This window comes from Camelus bactrianus, chromosome 9 (genome assembly GCF_048773025.1).
Source record: "Camelus bactrianus isolate YW-2024 breed Bactrian camel chromosome 9, ASM4877302v1, whole genome shotgun sequence".
In the NCBI taxonomy this organism is placed as follows: domain Eukaryota; kingdom Metazoa; phylum Chordata; class Mammalia; order Artiodactyla; family Camelidae; genus Camelus; species Camelus bactrianus.
In genome coordinates, this window is record NC_133547.1 from 75,457,909 (window position 1) to 75,477,846 (window position 19,938).

The 19,938-nt window shown below is 40.9% G+C and overlaps 1 protein-coding gene and 1 non-coding gene across 2 annotated transcripts; one reads left to right on the forward strand and one right to left on the reverse strand.

The window, feature by feature from the left end:
- Window positions 1-777: 777 nt before the first annotated feature.
- On the forward strand, window positions 778-12,580 carry LOC123618755 (nuclear receptor coactivator 5-like). The gene is made up of 6 exons (XM_074371231.1): window positions 778-963; window positions 3,846-4,121; window positions 5,244-5,402; window positions 9,339-9,485; window positions 11,822-11,906; window positions 12,404-12,580. The coding sequence occupies exons 1-5, from the start codon at window positions 819-821 to the stop codon at window positions 11,878-11,880; spliced, it is 786 nt and encodes a 261-aa protein (XP_074227332.1). The 5' UTR covers window positions 778-818; the 3' UTR covers window positions 11,881-11,906; window positions 12,404-12,580.
- A 5,220-nt stretch (window positions 12,581-17,800) lies between these two features.
- Window positions 17,801-17,873, reverse strand: TRNAA-AGC (transfer RNA alanine (anticodon AGC)). Its single transcript has one exon. It is a non-coding gene; the product is annotated as a tRNA-Ala (tRNA).
- Window positions 17,874-19,938: the final 2,065 nt, after the last annotated feature.

The window sequence follows — 19,938 nt, forward strand, 5'->3', positions numbered from 1 at the left end:
GGCTAAGGAAGTAGGTGATGAGATGACTCTGGGTTTTGATCAAAGGTTAAGTTATGGGATGGTTGATGCTGACTGAGATGGTTAACTCCAGTATCATCCATTTACTCTTTAGCAAGGAATTGTCTCAGCGGTAGTAACCTCAACAAGTATTGGTATATCCCAGAAACTAATTGTAAATGAGCACTGTCTCATTTTTCTGAAGATAATAGTCTCATTTGTTCTTCAAAACAATTAAAATTTTTCTTTGTTAGTCTTTAAATTGAAATGACTTCATCAAATAACACTTGAATGATTCCATTTGGAAAAATGCTGGCCATATACATGGTGCTTACCCAGTGTATCATGCCACACAGAAACATAGCTTTGACATACTCTGCTTTCTTTATAAAGTTATGTACATAATAAACCATAAAAGGACTCTATGTTTTCACAAAAGTAAGCTTCCTTTTAGTCAGAATTGCCTCCAGTTCTCTTAACTGATTCCATCAGATGGATAACACACCTTTGAATGTGTTCGGTGTGTCTAGGAATGACAATAAGTTGTAGCTCATGCATGATTTTTGGAAAAATATGGCATCTCCCACCTCACTTATCTAAATACAGTAAAAATATAGTGTCTTGGACCTCACTTACTTAAGTTTGGGCGCATCAAAGTATCTGCGGAACAACTGCTTGGTGACATAGATTTTTTTTTGCCCCGTTTGTTTGATGGAAAGTAACCCACCTTTTTCTTGTTTGTGTGTGTGTGGTTTTTTTTTTTCAGGGAATATGCAATAGCTATAGGTCATCGGTTGCAGGATCATGGCCTTGTGGTGGAAATGATTCACCTCGCCTCTGAGTCGAGCCTCACTCGAGCACTCCAGGAAGTTAAAGACGATGGGTCCCCATTTTGTATTCTTGTCGAACAGTCCAACGTAAAACTTTCTTCCTGCACTGTAATTATGCTTCATGAGTCTATCAAAAGTAAGTTTAGCTCAATCTAGAACCATCATCTAAAATAGATCCTGCTTTAAAAATGTAATATTTTTCCTTTGTATGCCAGTACATTCTGAAGGTTCACATTTGTCAGTAACTAAACTGGATCCAGTTAAGAAAAGATGACTTGAAATGTTATCACAGAGTTCTCTTTGGTATATTGTAGACAGTTGAAACTTAAATTGTCTTCATTGCTTCTGACTTAAGGATCCAAAATATCGCATCCAAAATATTATGTAACCAATTCAGGTCTCTTATGTAGTACGTTTGACCAGGTCCCATCATCATTTTTTCTGCCTTTGGTGATAATGAGACTCCAAGTTCGTTATCCCCTTCATTCTCTTACATCTTCCTTGCCAACTCTGCCTTCTCTATGAGATCTCGAACATAAAACGAGAATTCACGGAAATGAACTCTTTCCCCTCTCCCTGAAATACCCAGACTTTGGCGGATGCACATGTCCTAGACCACCCTCAGCTTCTCCCTCCTGGTCAGAGCTGCTACTTCGAGGGAGGAGGGGGCTGCCTTGAGTAGGGCCTTTAGCAGCTTACCTGGAGTCATAGTCAGACAAGCATGGGTGTTCCAGTCCTCTCGTCTTTGCAGAAGCTCTTGGTACTGTTCTGTTCAGTCCAGATATATTGAGCTCCTCCTGTGTGCCAGGCCCTCTGCAAGATGTCAGGCCAACTTTGCTTCCTTGTTCTGTCCAGGTAAGCAGCAGCCAGGCACACTTCTCCAACAGACCCTGGACTGTCCATCCCGGCTCTAGTGTTCTTAGCAGTGTAGGATGTTCATTGCTGAGTCAGGAGATCTTTCCTTTGGGCAGAGACCTTGTGGAGCACTAGTAGCTGGATTTATATGCTGCTTATAGCTTCTGGAGCTTGCAGAGAAGTCAGCGTAGGGTTGATGTTCAATACTCCAGCCATCATATTGGGTCTGAAAAAACAATAGGGAAGAACACTTGCTCCCCATCATCTTGGGGATGCCAGAATACCTTTTATTCTGACCAGTCCATTTGCTTTGCCTCTTTGTAGCCACCCACACCCATCTGGCCAGCCCTTGCTCAATACTCAAAGAGTATGAAATAGCAGTTTCTCTAAGCATAGAAAAATGTCCAATTTATTTTAAAGAAATAATAAGACTAAACCACATTTATGTGGTACATAAGTTCTGAAAATGTGAAAGAAAATGCATACTTTCAAAAATTACAAATCCCAGTCTCCTGGGGTGGGGATGGAGAACTGTATAATTTGAACAGATTGTGCAAAAGATGAATCATGTCTGGTTACTTAAGTGTTATGTTCATGCACAATCATTTAGGAAATTATCACTAAAATAAGTAGGTTGAATAATTTGTTGAATACTAAAATACTTTAGAAAAACCCAGCATTACTTCAGGAAAAGTGTAATCTACTTTTAACATGTTACAAATTCAGAAGATAGCTTCTTCATCATGTCCAGAAAAGTATTAATAGGTAAGTGTTTCATTTCTCATTTGTGAATTTAATTATTGAACTCAGATCATAAGTAAAAAGAACACTTTGTTTTCTCCTATAAGCTGCGTCTGTTTTAGTAAGACTAGTCTTAGCTGGACTCTCTTTCACAATGCTTTGTAGCCGACAGTTTGCTTCATACCTTGCATGCAGCCATTATTCAAAAGCATGTGGAGCTGCTTCTGTGCTGAGACAAATATGTAAAATAGTCAAACAATGAAACTTCAGCACCTGAAGACAAATATCTATTCATACTTCTTCCTAAATGTAACCTTAATAAACACAGTTTAAGATTTAGCCAAATACCATAATCTCCACTGTAGTTCTGTGGTGTCCCTTGGGTCCAAAATTTGTTCAGAAGCACGTGATATATGGCAAGACAGGGTAGGGGCCTCCTGTCTCAAATTAAACTTTTATTAGGTCTCATTCTCAGTAAATAAACCTAGGGGAGATCAGAAGACTGTGCACTGACTACAGCCATCAAGTTATGTAAAAGCTATGCTAGGTGTCTAGAATTCATTTTCTGTGTAATATTGAGGGCCCAGAGCACTCCTGACCTGACCTGGAAAGGTTTTAACACAGTTTAAGGCCCCATACACCTGAACCAAAGAGTGCAGAGGCACACAGAGGATGTGTGTTACACCTCATGCTGCAATGACAGAGCCAGGAAGCCCTGCACCGCATGTCTGTCCATCTGTCTGCCTTTTACCAAAATACTGCATATGCAGAGTTAAAAGATAAACACTAAAAAGTTCATAACGAGAAACAGCAGCCCCTGCTTCACTCTTTTCTCACCCCGCCTCCCCATCTAGAGGCTGCTGTTCTCAGGTCCTGGTTTCTTCTGTGAATCACACTCGTCTCAAATCATACACCCTGATTACTGGACCCAAATGAAAACCTTCATTTTCAGTTTTTTTTTTTTAATTAAAAACTTCCAGTAGTCAGTGATGGTTGAAGTTGCATCCTGTCTCTTTTTTTAGGCTAGATTTGTTTAGCCCTAAGAATTCCCATTGACATACATGCTACATATCTCTCCTCTCTCTCTCTCCCCAACCCCCTCTCTCTCAGCTTAGCATGAAGCTATCCAATTGTGAAATAAGGGTGTATATGGAAACAGTAGACCACGCTGTCACATGTTATAATTTTGAAACAGAATGTGATGTTTGATTTTGAAATCTGACACGGCACCTGCTGTTGAGGGTCCCGGTCTCTCGAGTCAGTAGACAGTCACATCTGTACTGAAAGCTGAGACAGTTTAAACATGTTCTTAGACTAACCATGTTATCTTCTGATTGCTTTTCCTCTTGTCTTTTTGTAAACGTATTTTAAAAGCAAACAGAGCACCCATTTGATGTAAAGCAAGCTCTTTCTTGTCCCTAGTACATCGGCATATGCCCCTGGAGGATGCCCTGGTGCTGGTGGCTAAAGAACATAGGAGAGTTTTTGCTAAGCGGGAGCAGCAGGAACGCACTGAAACTTCTCTGAGGGCTGGAGATCTGGTAGATGACTTCCTGGCCCGGGAGTGCCTCACCAGCTACTCTGTCCCTTCGGGCATTCAGCATCTTCTTTTCCTGTTAAACGAGGGCAAGCATTTGTACAGGAATGAGCTGGATGTACTCATCGACTACCTGAAGACCAGGAAAGGACAACTGGAAGGTATTTGGCACCATCCCTTTTCTTTCCCTATTTTAAATCCCAGAAAATCCTTTTCTGAAAAATCCATGTATGAAAGAAAACTAACAGCTTTTCATTTAGTTGAGAGAATGTGCCTCTGTAATACAGAGGTATCTGATTTGAACATATTCTGGGTGGGAATACACTATTTTATTTATTTTTATTTTTTTGTGGGGGCACATAATTAGGTTTATTTAGTAATTATTTTTAGTGGAGGTACCGGGGATTGAACCCAGGATCTTGTGCATGCTAAGCACACACTACCACTGAGCTACACCCTCCTCCTCCAGGAATACACTATTTTAATGTTTAGCCTTTTGAGACTGAAATGCTTCTTCTGAAGCTAAATTTTCTTTTGAACCAGATTTTTAACGTATAAATAGGATGCCCTCTCTATATAGATGGACATGTAGGAAACAGTTCTAGTTCCCTTTCAGTTTATTTTTCTGATTCTGTTTGTTTTTTTGTTATTGTTATTAATTGAGACATTTTAAGAGTACTTTGAAGTATGTGGTAAATGTAAAGAAGCAGTTCCTACTCTCACCTGTTTTAAAGAGCACTCCAGTTACAAGTCAAGTCCTTAAAGTAGTGACTTTTCAGATTGCTTGTTTTGAGTTGAGTAGGTGAGAAGAAAATAATAATCACTTGTCCCTTGTAGGGAAAAGCAGATGACATTACAGGACCATGTTAAAGCTTTAAAGAAATTGTTATTCTTATAAAATGTGGACTGTATTTTATTTTTTGTATTTTTATTGAACTTACTTTCTCAGGATGGGGATGGAATCCGTAAGCTTTTTAAAGCATAGCAGTTTTGTTTTTTTCTTCTGAGTGCTTATTTAATTTATTTTTTAAATTTGTTTTTATTGAGATAAAACTGACATTTAACATATTAGTTTCGAGTATACAACATAATGCTTCAATTACCTGTTTATGTTCTGTAGCGCTCACCACAGTAAGTCTAGCTAACATCCTTTTGCTTTTCGATTATAGAAACCTCTAAGTCAGAAGAATCAAAAATCTTTCTGGAATTACCTGAGTAATTGTGCAGCTTGCTAGCCTCTGCAGCAGATTTCTGCTGACCATTTGTTTTCTTCACTTTTCCAGGCTTTGAGACACCAAATCCTTTGGCCAGCAGTGATCATTCCTCATTTCAAGGCAGAACTACCCTCATCGTGGGCAAGCCACCTCCACTTCTTCCAACCCCCAGAAAGAGATCCTTCGTAGGCCCTCCTCCCCCACTTCTTGTCAAGTCCCCTTTGTTAGGTGAGAGGCCAAGCAGTCTCCCTCCATTGCCTGGTCAGTGCTTCCCTCTCGGCATACGACCTAGTGGTCGCTCTTCTGTTTCCATGAGAGTTCTCCTGAGGATGCAGGATAGTTTAGAGCAGCGACAGTGTTTGTTGCTATGTTTTTAATGACTATTCCAATTTCAGAAGACAGGAGAGATGCTTTGAGGTTCAATGGGTGCTATTTCTCTTGAATGAATTGCCTTAAGTTTTAATACAGGGAGAGGTTTAGAGAAGCTCTTTGACCAAGGTTTGTGACCTCAGTTAGAGTGACTTCGAGTTGTCATAATGAGCACTCTGAATTCAGTAGTGTTTTTAAAATTTTTTTCTATTTTTAATTGAAGTTATAGTCAATTTACAATGTTGCATTAATTTCTGGGGTACAATATAGTGATTCAGTTATGCAGACATATATATATATCTATATATATTCCTTGTCTTATTTTTTTCCATTATATGTTACTACAACATATTGAATACAGTTCTCTGTGCTATACAGTGGGACATTGTTGTTTATCTGTTTCTATATAGTAGTTGGTACCTGCGAATCCCGAACTCCCAATTTATCCTTCCCCCACCTCCTTTTTCCCTGGTAACCATGTTTGTTTTCTATGTCTGTGAGTGTTTCTGTTTTGTAAATAAGTTCATTTGTGTCATTTTTTCAGATTCCACATATAAGTGATATCATATGGTATTTATCTTTCTCTTCCTGATTTACTTCACTTAATATGATCATCTCTAGGTCCATTCATATTGCTGCAAATGACATTATTTCATTCTTTTTTATGACTGAGTAGTATTCCATTGTGTGTGTGTATTCCACAACTTCTTTATACAGTCATCTGTCAATGGACATTTAAGTTGCTTCTATGTCTTGGCTATTGTAAATAGTGCTGCTGTGAACATTGGGGTGCATGTATCTTTTGAAATTAGTTTCCTGCAGTTATATGTCCAGGAGTGGAAGTGTTAGATCATATGGTAAGTCTATTTTTAGTTTTTTAATGGATCTCCATACTGTTTTCCATAATGGCTGCATCAAACTGCATTCCCATCAACAGTGTAGGAGAGTTCCCTTTTCTCCACATCCTCTCCAGCTTTTGTCATTTGTGGACTTTTTAGTGATGGCCATTCTGACTGGTGTGAGGTAATACCTCACTGTAGTTCTGATTTACATTTCTCTGATAATTAGCAATGTTGAACATTTTTTAATTGGACATCTATATGTCTTCATTGGAGAAATGTTTGTTTAGGTCTTCTGCCCATTTTTGGATTGGGTTGTCTGTTTTTTTGTTACTGAGTTGTATGAGCTGTTTGTATATTCTGGAAATTAAGCCCTTGTCAGTCACATCATTTGCAAGTATTTTTCTCCCATTCCTAGTCTTTTTGTCTTGTTTATGGTTTCCTTTGCTGTGCAAAAGCCTATAAGTTTAATTAGGTCCCATTGTTTATTTTTGCTTTTATTTCTATTGCCTGGGTAGACTGACCCAGGAGAACATTGCTGTGATTTATGTCAGAGAATGTTTTGCCTATGTTCTCTTCTAGGAGGTTTGTGGTGTCTTGTCTTATGTTTAAGGCTTTAAGCCATTTTGAGTTTATTTTTGTGTATGGTGTGAGGGAGTGTTGTAACTTCATTGATTTAAATGCAGCTGTCCTTTTTTCCCAACACCACTTGCCAAAGAGACTGTCTTTTCTCCATTGTCTATTCTTGCTTCCTTTGTTTAAGATTAATTGCCTGTAGGTATGTGGGTTTATTTCTGGCTCTTTACTCTGTTCCATTGATCCATATGTCTGTTTCTGTGCCAGTACCACACTGTTTTAATTACCATGGCTTTGTAGTATTGTCTGAAGTCTGAGAGGATTATACCTCTAGCTTTGTTCTTTTTCTTCAGTGTTGCTTTGGCAATTCTGGGTATTTTGTGATCCCATATAAATTTTAGGATTATTTGTTCTAGTTCTGTGAAAAATGTCCTCGGTACTTTGAAGTAGTGTTTTTGAGGTTTCTTTTCTGAGCAGTTGGTGCTAAATAGTATCCAACATCTGCCTAAGATGAAGTTTTAGTGCTGTGGACTTCTCCCATTGCCAGTGACATGAAAATCAACTCAAGTTAGCTTACAACAAGGGGACTTGATTGGCTTGTATGACAGGAAATCCCGAGCTGACTAACTTTGGGCCACACTGGATCCTGCTGCTCACGCAGGTTCATCAGACATCCATCTCTTACCTCTGGGAGGAGAGCTGGGTGGGCACAGACTCCCACTCAAGCCCAGTGGTCAGCCCGGTGTGGTTCCTGGTTCGTCCAGTGTTGGAGCTTTCCCCTGCTCTTGAGGGTAAAGAGTTCAGGCACCTAGGATGTAGTTTCCTCCATTTAGTCACCATCCCTTCTGTTCCTCACCTTCCCAAACATTTGTTCATACACTCTGTCTCCTCCCCTGTCCTCCTTGTGTGTTGGCAGCGGGAGCGGAGGAGGAACCAGATGAGAGCATGTTTTCAATCTTCCATGTTAAAGAGGAAGTTGTCAGTGAGGTCTTCTTAGGAAGGTGGCTTTTCACTTGGACCTTAAATAAAATTTAGACCTGGAGATGCATTTGTTCATAAGAGTCATCTATTGCTTTGGCCTCCTATGTGAACAAGGGTTATTTGAACCAAAAATTTTTCCTGTGAGCACAATATTTCCACCTTGACTATTATTGTGGATCATAATTGAGGGAATGTGCCCGCTTGCTTTCTAGCTGTAGTACACACATCTTTTGTTGGCAGTGTCAGTGCACTGAAGCTCCACAGCCCTAGGGACGAGCATTTCCGCACCCCCTCCCTTTTTGACCTGTTGACTTTCAGGGTGAGCGAGGGTGTATCAGTTCAGCATCTTCTCTGTCCCCATCACAGCCTGCACTTTGTTTGCCATGTCTTTGTTTCTTCCCTTCCTTCTCCTGTTGTCCCAGCACTCCCCTGTGCCTCAGCCACAGGCCTGTTCTTACTACCTGGTCGCTTCCCATGAGAAGTGAGTGAATAAAAGGGAGGAGGGCTCAGGAAGAAATCTTTTTGCCTTGAATGGTTTCCCATCCTTGCCATTAGTTTAAAAACAAAACTCTTCTAGACCTTCCAAAAGGGCTAGGTTCTTGCTTCAGGACCTTGGCAAGAACTGGGAGAAAATGTCCTGTTCAGCAGGGTGAGGATTGTGCCTGGCAGACTGTCACCAAGAGCAAGGTGACAGGGCACTGGACCATGTGTTGCACCACTGGGGACCCATGTCCTGGGTGGATGGATGTTAGATTCTGAAGAACAGAGTGCTTCAGATATGTTGTGGGTCTGCCTTTATGACCTGTCTGGGAACCTAAGTGCTTTGGATGTTTGAGAAAATGTATTGCATTTTTTTCTCTTTTTCTTCAGTATTACTTTGGCAATTCTGGGTCTTTTGTGTCAAAACAGAATGTTTGGAACAAAACCCACTTGTGAGAAGGTGAAGGTGGAGGACCAGGATGTCAGGACGGGCATGAGCTTAGGCCCAGGGTTTTCAAACTTCTTTTTAAAGAGCCAGATGGTAAATATTTCATTTTAGACTTTTCAGGCCAAGAAGCAAAATTAAGGATATTATGTATGTACTGATATAACCATTTATAATGTAACCATTTGAAAATGAGAAAACCATTCTGGCTTGCAGGTCATACCAAAACCAACAGTAGGCTGGATTTAGCCCCCAGACTCTAGTTTGCTGAGCCCTGGATAATCACTGAATCACAGTCTGGGCCCAGAGAGGACTTGGCAGAGCTTTGAGGAGCTGAGGTTGGGCTTGGTGTGCGTGGCAGGTGCTCCCTGCTCAGCCCCTTTCTAAAGATTAGGAAATGTCCCTTTGGGGCAAACAGCTGGAATGGGTTCATCATGCATCTTCCCATTTATGTTTTGGTTTTGTTCTCTGCAGGATTGGTCAACCCCAAAGGTCTGTTTCCCCCTCCCCCACTTCTGGCAGTCCCCTCCAAGAGGCCTGCACCTTTGGGATGCCTCCCTCCCAAGCCTACCAAACGTCCATTACTTGGGGAGAAGCCAGGCCTTTTAGTACCACCACCAGGTGAGTAGCCAGGTGAGCTTTGAGTGGCATTCTAGGCTTGTACTGACCAAAAGAACTTTCTGTGGTGGGAGAAATGTTCCGTAGCTGCGTTGTCTAGTGAGGTGAGCCGTCAGCTACACGTGGCTATTGAGCCCTTGAAATGTGGCTAGTACGACTGATGAATTGAATTTTTAAAATTTTATTTACTTTTTAATTATTTAAATGACTCTAGTCATGTAGTAATTAAATAAGGGTTGTATGTGGTATGTGGCTGGTGGCTGGTAGTGGTCAGCACAGTTATGGGCCGTTGGAGGTGTCAAGAAAATGTCACAGTAGGTAGGAAAGTGTGCTATATTTTTCTCATGTAGAAATCTATTATTTCTTAGTCTTTTTCTCCCTCCCTTCCCTTTCTTTTCTTTAAAGCTACAAATGTACTTAAAAAGGGATGTTGCATCTCTATCATGAATGGACATCATTGTTATTTGCTCCAAAATAGAAGGCAACCATAATAAAAAGAACACAAAACAATGTTACTAAATTCCTACTTGATACTATTACCTGCCTCAGTGTCTAAGGTTGAGGCTTACTCCGTCCCTGGTAAAGAAAGGGAGTTACTAAGGGTCAAGGAGGTGTCAGTGGGACACCAACAATGCAGAAACTCTCCTTGACGAGTCAGAAGGAGTGCAAAAGGTTAGCAAAGGGAGTATCTTTTCATGAGACTGAATGTCATTTAGTCGTGGGTCTTTGATGTCGTTGGAGGTATATGCCTCATTTCTGCGGGGCTCAAGGAGGAACAGCCCCTTCCCTGCCTGGCTGGAGGACAGGGATCTGATCTACCATATTTAAAGTGCTAACCGATACCCAGCCCTGGCTCAGAGCCTGCACGGGAATAGAGGCTTTTCTCTCTATCTTCCTTCCTTGGCCAGCTCTCATTTTCTCTGATGCTGCCTTCCCTCCTGCATGGCTCGGGGAGATGAGGCTGGAGGCTTCCAGGCTGTCCCCACACCCACCAGGGTGTGAGCGCAGACCTTTGGCTGGTCTGCCAAGGCGGTGGGAAGAGCTGAGGCTGTGCTCTGGCTTGGAACAGAAGGCAGCCAAACAGGTGTTTGGCTGCTTCATTTCTAGTCATTCAGACTTACTAAGCCTAGATGAAGGTACCGCCCAGAGTTCCTCTTAATTCTGTTTTGAGATTTGGGGCTGAAGCCCCAGCTATTAGGAAAGTGGGCCTTTGTCCCTCTTCATTTTCCATGCAAGAGACATTTTTCATGATATTTATTATCATTTAAAAGTTTCAACCCTCTGGTTTTTAGTCTGCGAGGTAGATATTGCTGTGGTTGTGGTATAAATAATATACATTTACAAAATAGTGGCAAGAGATAGAACAGACGGAGCTCAGTGGCTCCCACCCTCCCGGAGACCCAGATAATTATCTAATTCTGAAGATCCTCCTCTTATGGACCACAATTTTTTAAAAATTTGGAGAACTTTCCTTACCCCTAAAATGGCCTTCCATGGTTTCCAGGGGCCCTCTCAGCCCCAAATTCAAGCACTAATAGTTGGAGAAAGCTCTTTTAAAAAACAAAGGTGTAAATCAGAACCATGTCTGTACAAGGCATACCAGTAATAGTTACCATGTATTGCGTTCTCACTGTATGCCAGGCATTGAGATAATTCCATTTAGTCCTCAGACAACCCTGTGGGCTACGTACTGGGATTATCTCCATTTGCCGCATGAGTCACCTAAGGCTCAGAGGGCGATTAACCCGCCCAAGGTCACACAGCGGCACCTGGTGGAGCCGAGGCTGCGCACCAGCCGTGTGACTCCGTGCTCTGTGCTGTAGCCACCACGCAGTCCCAGCAGCACAGACGTGTTATCAAGTTGACGTTGCTTTTAAAAAAGTCGTAGATTTTTACTTGGATTTCAACCACATTCTTCCACCCACACTCCCCTTTGACAAAAGGCTAAAAGTGTTTTCACATCCCTTACCTGTTCTGATTCATCACAGTATAAGGCTGGTAGAAGTTCAGAGGGAAGGAGTGAATGCGGTTCGTGTGAGTCAGGTGAAGCACCAGCATCTCCTGTTAAAGAGAGAGCTTCCGGTGAAAAGTGTTTATGACTCAGCGAAGGTAGAGAGGGGCTAGGTGTCCTCTGTTCCTCCTTTGTAAAATGGGAGCTGTTACCACGATTAAATGAGATAATATGAATGAAAATCTGATAGACACTCCAAAAACTGCACAGATGTCTGTGATGTGGCGACTTGGTTAATCTGATTTAGCTCGCAAAGGTGGGTGGCTGGGGGCTCTGCAGACCAGGGAAGGGACATAAATTGACACTGCTGTGTTCCTCATCTTTGCAGTTCTTTTGCAGTCGGTGCTGCACAAGCAGACAGTTCAACCTGTGTCTTTGCTGAACTAAGGAAAGCTTCTCTGAGCCAGAACAAGGTAGCTGCACCCAGACAGTAGCCTCACTCTCCTCCAAGGACCAAGCCCCCTGTCTGGCCTGCAGCCCTGATGCCCAGGCAGAGGGTACAAACGTGGCATCCCTTCTGTCCCATATGTGGTCCCATGGAAGCTTTTCTCACGTTTGGGGTCTTTTTGTGCCAAACTAGATATTTGCAGAAGGTCATAGTGGTAAACGTTGGATCTTGAAGTTGTTCAATTACATGCATATTAAAAACCAGTGAAAATTTAGAGGTTTTATACACTGGTTGCCCCCTTAAAAAAAAAAGGTTTTATTTTGGAATAATTTTACATTTATAGAAAATATGCAGTGATAGTACAGGGCGTTTTTTTATCCAACTTCTCCTTCCTGAATCTTGCATAACGAAGGCACAGTTACTAGGAAATTAGCATTAGTGCAATAATATTAAATGTACTACAGAGTTTATTCATATTTCACCAGTTTTTCTACTAACGTATTTTGTTTTGTTTTGTTTCAGGAACCTGTTCTGGGCACTTCATTGCATTTAGGCCCCTTTTAATTTTATTCTGTTCCAGTTTTTTATTATGAAACATTTTAAGTATATAGAAAATTTGAATGAATACTGTAATGAACACTCATGTATCTTGTATCTAGATTCAGTAATTATTAACATTCTGCCATTTTTTAACTTATACATATGCTGTATAAATAAAATTTTTTCTTAACCATGAAAAGTAGTTGCAGAGTTCATGACATCTCACCTTTAAGTCCTTCACATGCAGCTCCTAAGAAGAGAGACATTCTCTTACCTAATTATGATACCATTTTCACACCTTAAAAATTAATAGTAATTCTATTATATCTAATCTCTGGTTCTCATATTTGAATTTCTAATTGTCCCCCAAAAAATGCTTTTGCTTTATATATCTTGGTTCTCCTGTATTGGGTGTATTTACATTTATAAATGTTGTATCTTCTTGCTGGATTGACCCTTTTATCATCATGTAATGCCCTCCTTTGTCTTTCATTACAATATTTATTTTAAAGTCTATTTTGTCTGATATGAGAATAGTTACTCCAGCTTTCTTCACCCAAGGGTGCTTTTTATGGCCTTTTTAAAAACCAGGAGTTAATTAAGGTTTCTGCATTGCACTTAGTTTTTATGTGTCTAGTTTCTTTTATCTTATTATTATTTTTTTAACACTTCAATGCTTTCCTGACACACTTTGTTTTGTTTTATTTATTTTTTTTTTGAGGGAGAAGTAATTAGGCTTACCTATTTATTTATTGATTTTTTTTAATGGAGATACTGGGGATTTTAATGGAGGTACTGGGGATTGAACCCAGGACAGCATGCGTGGTAAGTATGCACTCTACCATTTGAGCTATACCCTCCCCCAGTTTCTTTTAATCTAGAGCAGTCTTCGTACCTCTTTTTTTTCCCCCTAGTGATACTGACTAAGCCAGTTGTCTTATAGAATATCCTGTATTCTAGATTTGTCTGATTGTTTCCTCATGGTATCACTTAACTGTTCTTTTTTCTTTTTTTTATTGAGGTACAATCAGTTTACAATGTGGTCTTGATTTCTGGTGTACAGCACAATGCTTCAGTCATACATGAATATACATCTATTCATTTTCATATTCTTTGTCACCATAAGCTATTACAAGATATTGAATATAGTTCCCCGTGCTATACGGTATGAACTTGTTAATCTATTTTATGTATATTTGTGTCTACAAATCTCAAACTCCCAACTTATCCCTTCCCACCCTGACTGTTCTTCTATTCCCTGTATTTTCTGCACGCTGGAAGTTTGGTCTAGAGGCTTGGTTAGATTTAGGTCCTACGTTTTTGGCAAGGATATGTCATAGGTGGTGCGGTTTCACTCTGCATCATATCAGAAGGCGCGTTAACAGTTGTCCTGCTGGGAATGCTAGTCTGGTTGGTCACTTGGGTAAGGTGCTGACTGCTGTGGCACAGGTAGTTTTTTTCCCCTAAGGCATGATGCTTTGGCACGGAGCAAGTATCCTGTTCCCTAACAACTTTTACCTAATGATTTTAGTGTCCACTGATGATTCTTGCCTGCCTGTGTTATATCAGACCCTCCCTTCTTTTAGTTGAAGTATGTCTTAAGTGTTCAGTTTACTGAATTTTAAAAATTGTACATACCCATGTAACCACCACCCCAAACAGGGTGTCAACATTCCATCACTCCACAACATTGCAGGCACTTCCCTATCCTTCCCCCAGCCCTTTCTGACTTCTGTAACTTTAGTTTTGTTTGTCTTTATTTTTCATATAAGTGAAATCATGTGATGTATATTTTGTTGAGCCTAGCATCTTTTGCTAATAGAATTATTTTGAGATTCACCCACACTGTTGCACGTGCCCACAGAGCATTCCATTTTGTTGCTGAGCAGGAGGTCATTGTATGGACATGCCACAGTCTGTCTGTTCTCCTGATGCTGGACTTTTTAGCTGTTGTAAGATTGCTATGAATGTTCTTGTATATATCCTTTGTGGACATATATTTTCATTTCTCTTGAGTAAACACCTAGGAGTGGAATTGCTGGGCCATAGGATAGATGTATGTTTAATTTATAAGAATTGGCTGGAGTGGCTCTGACGTTTGACGTAGCCACCAGCAGCGTCAGAAGGCTCTGGTTGCTCCATACCCTCACTTTTGATGTTGTCAGCCTTCATTTCAGCCTTTCTAATGGGTGTGAAATGTTTGTCATTATTGCTTTAGTTTGCATTTCTCTGATGACTAATGGTGTTGAGCACCTTGACTTTTTCATTGTTTATCTGTTCAGGGAATGAGTTAAGTGAAGATTAAAAGATTTTTCGCAGTGCATCAGTTTCCTAGGGCTCCCATAAAAAAGTACCACAAACTGAGTGGCTTAAAACAAATTATCTTACAATTCTGGAGGCCAGAGGCCTGATATCAAGGTGTCCCAGGGCTGTGCTCCCTCTGAAACCTGTAGGGGAGAGTCTTTCTTTGATTCTTCTAGCTTCTGGCATCTGCCAGCCCTTGGTGTTCCTTGACTTCTAGATGCATCACTCCTATCTCTGCCTCCATCATCACGTGGCTGTCCTCTCTCATGTGTCTTCATGACATCTGTCCCCTGTATGTGTGTTTTGTCTTTTTTTAAATATTTTTTTGTTTTGCAGGAGGAGGGGAGGTTATTATGCTTGTTTGTTTTTGAGTGGAGGTACTGAGGATTGAACCCAGGCCTTGTGCATGCTAGGCACCCGTCCACCACTGAGCTATATACCCTCCCCTCTATCTTGCCTTTTTGCAACTTAAAAAAAAAAAACACACTTTTTTCCCTTACCTCAGGGTGTCTTCTTAGATGACATGAACTGGTAGGTCTTCTCCTGCACAGTGTGAAGTCTTACATCTGTCAGTGAGCTCTTTGGCTTGCTCTACTCACATTTAATGTCTTGTCCTACTAAACGGGTAATGTGAGGCAAGGTGGGAACCCCACTCAGTGGCCACAAACCAGGCTGCTGAGGGACTGGAGGTTGAGAAACTCATCTTTGTGGAGCCCTTGTGCCCTGTGGGTCTGGCCTCAGGTGCTGCTGTTGGCTGAACATTCGTCACTGAGCCATTCTCCTGTCTTAAAGAGACTCCCTGAGGGTGCTGGAGCCCTCCCCTGCACGTGTATATACATAAACTTTTTAGAGACATTTGGAGTTGTTGGATGAATCACTAGCATCTACAGGGGAAAGACTTTTTATTTTCTCATAGTTGTCTAAATAATTCAGTAGAACAAGATTAGAACAGTAACTTGTGTTAAGGTTCTGAAGACAGTTTGTGTATTTTTTTAAAGCACAGATTTTCCTCTTTTTAAAAAAATAGTATTTTTAAAAATAGATGATAGGTACACATGGTGCAAAATTCAAAAGAAAAGATAAACAGTAAAAAAGTAGTTTTCCCATTTCTGTTTCTTAGCTTAACAGTTTCTTGTTTCTTTTTCCGTATGCAAGTGTATATAAATTTACACACAAGTGGTAACATGCTGGGAGCACTATTCTAGCTCTTTAAATATTTTTTCCATTACATCTTAGACATGATTTTGTGTTGATGAAGTGTATCACTGCCTTTTTTTAATGATTGCAGATCATTCTGGAGTAGAGATGTGTCTTAATTTATGTCATCAGATATTATTGATAGACATTTTAGGTCATTTCTAATCTTTGGCTGCTTGAGCAAAAAAGAATTCTGATGTAAGTTGGTTTGCTTCTCTGTTACAGAACCACACACTTTTTTTTTTTTGAACCACACTTTTTTGAAGTCAATTTCAAGATGATTTTTAAAACTTTAATTTAATTTTTTTGGGGGTAATTTGGCTTATTTGTTTATTTTTAGAGGAGGTTCTGGGGATTGAACTCAGGACCTTGTGCATGCTAAGCATGTGCTCTACCCCTTGAGCTCTATCCTCCCCTCCAGAAGCTAATTTCAAATATTCCTAATGGTTACTCAATAATAAATAACAAAATTGGGTTTCTGCTATTGGGAATATAAAGAAAACTCACGTTGTAAATTTTATGAATGGAAGTATTTTACTTTGACAAAACACTCATGCTTGTCTTTAGGCCATAAATTAGCATGATGGGCTCACATTTGGAAAGGAGATCCGATCAGGTATACCTTCTGACACTGTAGCAGGGCATTTGGAATATTGTAATAGACATTGGTTTATCCCACTGTATCACCCGCTGTAACACACTATACTGCTTTGTGAATGCTGGGAAGACAGGTGGGGAGACCGGCTTCCTTCTGCCTTGTAATTGTATAGCCATTCTTCATGTATGGACTCCTGTGCCTGCTCCCTTCACTGATGTGGGAAAGCACTGGCTTCTGTCATGGGAAACTCTTAGATTGGCTCCATCAGCCAGTCCTCTGGGCAGATTGTGAGGTACTGTGACCCTGCCTTGGAGTCAGGACCACGTGTTTGTGTCCAGAGTGACCTTGGGCAAGTTGCATCAGCTCTCAACCTCAACATCTTCTTGTGAATCAGGTTAACCTCACCTCATTTCCGTATGGTTAGGAGAAACTGATGCAGCATGAGAAAGAACTGGAAACTTAATGCAGGGCTGTATTTCATCATTTCTAAGATGCATATTTTTTCTCATTGGTGTCTCTGAAGTCATGACACGTGTAATGGAAGGCATCTCGCTGCAATAATTAGCAGGCTTGTTTCTTCCTGTATTAAATAATGTTAAGTCTCACAAACAGTGATGGCAGTGGTCATTATTAGGCCAGTGAGTTACAGGTCAGGAACTGACAGGAGAAGCTGGATGTCTCCGAAGAGTCCCCTTCAGAGTGGGAAGAGGTGGGAGCCCACATCCGCCTGCTGGGTGCTTGCATTTCTCTTGTCTGGCCCTGAAAGCTTGTTTGTGCTCCTCCCACCCAAAGCAGCAGATCCTTTCCATCAGGGCTGGGGTCACTTATATCATACTGTCTTTGGCCACTACTTGGGTTGGAATGTTGGTGTTAGTAAGAAGGAAGGAAGAGCAATATTCCTTCTCCACAACCCCTGCTGCATGGCTTTCTCCTCCATAGTCACCCGGGGCAGGAGTCCCTGGGGTCTGTTGTTCTGTCTTTTTCTTTAGTGGAAAGTGTGGGCATCGAGATGTATTTTTGGCCCGTGATGGCCCCGCATGATGCGTTTCACACTCCCCTATGGCTTGTCTCTGTGTTGTTCCTCCTGGCTCATTCTCACTTCCCAGCACAGTGTGTGGACCGCTGATACTACCTGAGGTGTTTGTAGAGGGCACATGGACACTCTTCCTTCCTCCCTTTCTTCCTTTCCTTCTTTCCTTCTTCATTTATTCATTCACTCATTCAAAAAAAAATTTTTTTTTTTTAATTTTGAGGGAAGGGAATTAGGGTTAATTTTTTTATGGAGGCACTGGGGATTGAACCCAGGGCCTCATGCATGCTAGGCATGCGCTCTACCACTGAGCTATACCCTCCCCCCACATTTTTATTATAATAGTTCATCCAGCAGCAAACATTGAGCAGCTGCCCCAGGCTTACCATGGTTGCAGGTCCATACAAAATGATGTGTTAGGTCTGTCTTTTGTAATAGTTTGAAAAATTTTAACCTACAGAGAAATGGTAAGATTACAATAAATTCCCATATCTTTCATACACATTCACCCATCATTGACATTTTGTCTCATCTGCTTTGTCTTTCTCACTCTATAATCCATACATATACATATGATACCTGAATTCTTTTTATTTTAATTTAGCCATTTGAGAGTAAGTTGCAGTAAGTGCCCTTCACACCTAGATATTGCAGCATTTATCTCCTAAGAATAAGGATTTTATTCTCTTAACCATAGTGAAATTGTCAAAATCAGGAAATGTAATAGTGTTACAAAGCTGTTGCCTTAAGTATATGTGTTTATAGTTTTCCCAATACCATCCTTTAAAGCAACTTTTTCCTCACTCTAGGATCCAATTCATGGCCACACAATGCGTTCAACTGCCATATCTCTTTGGGTTCATTTCTTTTTCAAGAGTATAGGTCTACTGTTTTACAGAAGACCCTTTAATTTGAGTTTTCCAGTTACTTTCCTTTTGATACAAGTGACGCTAGTTTTCCATTTGTGGTCAAGCGAAGTTTCCTTTTAAAATAATTTATTAAAATTAACAAGTGAGTCCATTTAAAGAAAAATAGGAAGTAAATAATAGTACAAGAGATGCAAGGAACTGATAAAAAACAGTGACTGCAGTATATGAATGACCGAAATTTGGAACATCTGTACAGATTTTCCAGATTGTCAGAATGTCATCCTCTCTGGGACCTTGGTGGCGGGAGAGGCCAGGGCAGCCTGCAGCCCTGCTCAGGCCCTGAGTCTGTGAGCTGCCAGTGGTTGTGGCAGCCCCGGTGGGGCCTCTGCTCCCACCGCCGGCAGTCCCTTGCCTCGCCAAGCAGGACTTGGATTTCCACCCCGTCCCACGGATGGCATTTTCCTGCCTGCCCCTTCTACTTCAATTCTCTAAGCTTTAAAGTCTTAAGTTCTGACTTGCCTTGAAGCCTTTCCTATGGGGAGCAGATTAGTCACACGGACTGCACTCTGCCATTAATAGAATCCTACTTTTTCCAAAGGGATTTTTACTTTTTGTTTTTATTTATTCATTTATTCGTGTGTGTGTGTGTGTGTGTATTGAGGTATGACTGACTGACCAAAAAAGCTGTACATATATAATGTATATGTATTAATGAGTTTGAAGGTAAGTGTACCCCCAAGAAACGGTCCCCATATACGATGCTCTGAAATTATCCATCACCTCTAGAAGTTTCCTCCTCCCCTCTTTTTTTTCTTTTGATATGAACGTAAGATCTACCTTCTTAAAATACGTTAAGTATACAATGCAGTGTTAACTACAGACACTGTGCTGTATAGTAGATCTTCAGGAATTACTCATCTTTATGCATAAGTGAAGTGTCCCTTTTGACCAGCACCTCCCCAATTCCCCCTCCCCCCAGCCCCTGGTAACCACCAGTCTACTTTCTACTTCTGTGAATTTGATTATTTTAGATTTCTCATATGAGTGGGATCATATATATTCTTCTGGGTCTGGCTTATTTCACTTAGCATATTGTCTTCCAAGTTCATCCATGTGGTAGCAAATGGCAAGATTTCCTTCTTTTTTTAAGGGAAAAAATGTCTGTATATACACCACATTTTCTTTATCCATTTTTCCATTGATGGACATTAAGGTTGGTTTGTGGGGGTTTTTTTTTGGAATGATGTAATGTATCTTTTCTTTGATGAGGCTCATGTCTTAGGTCTCCAACTAGGCTCCAAGTTCTAGGAGGGTGGGGATGCTGTCTCCTAGGAGTTCCCCAAAGCGCGGAGTTCCTGGCCTTGAATACAGAAGATGTTCAGGAAACGCAGCCTCTCTTTTCCATTCTCACTGCCTCTCAGGCCTGTGTTACTGTTTGCTTGGACCCCTGTAGTTACCCCTTCACTGGTGCATCACTTTTCTCTAATGCTGATCCAGTGTTCTGGAAATGGTATGAATC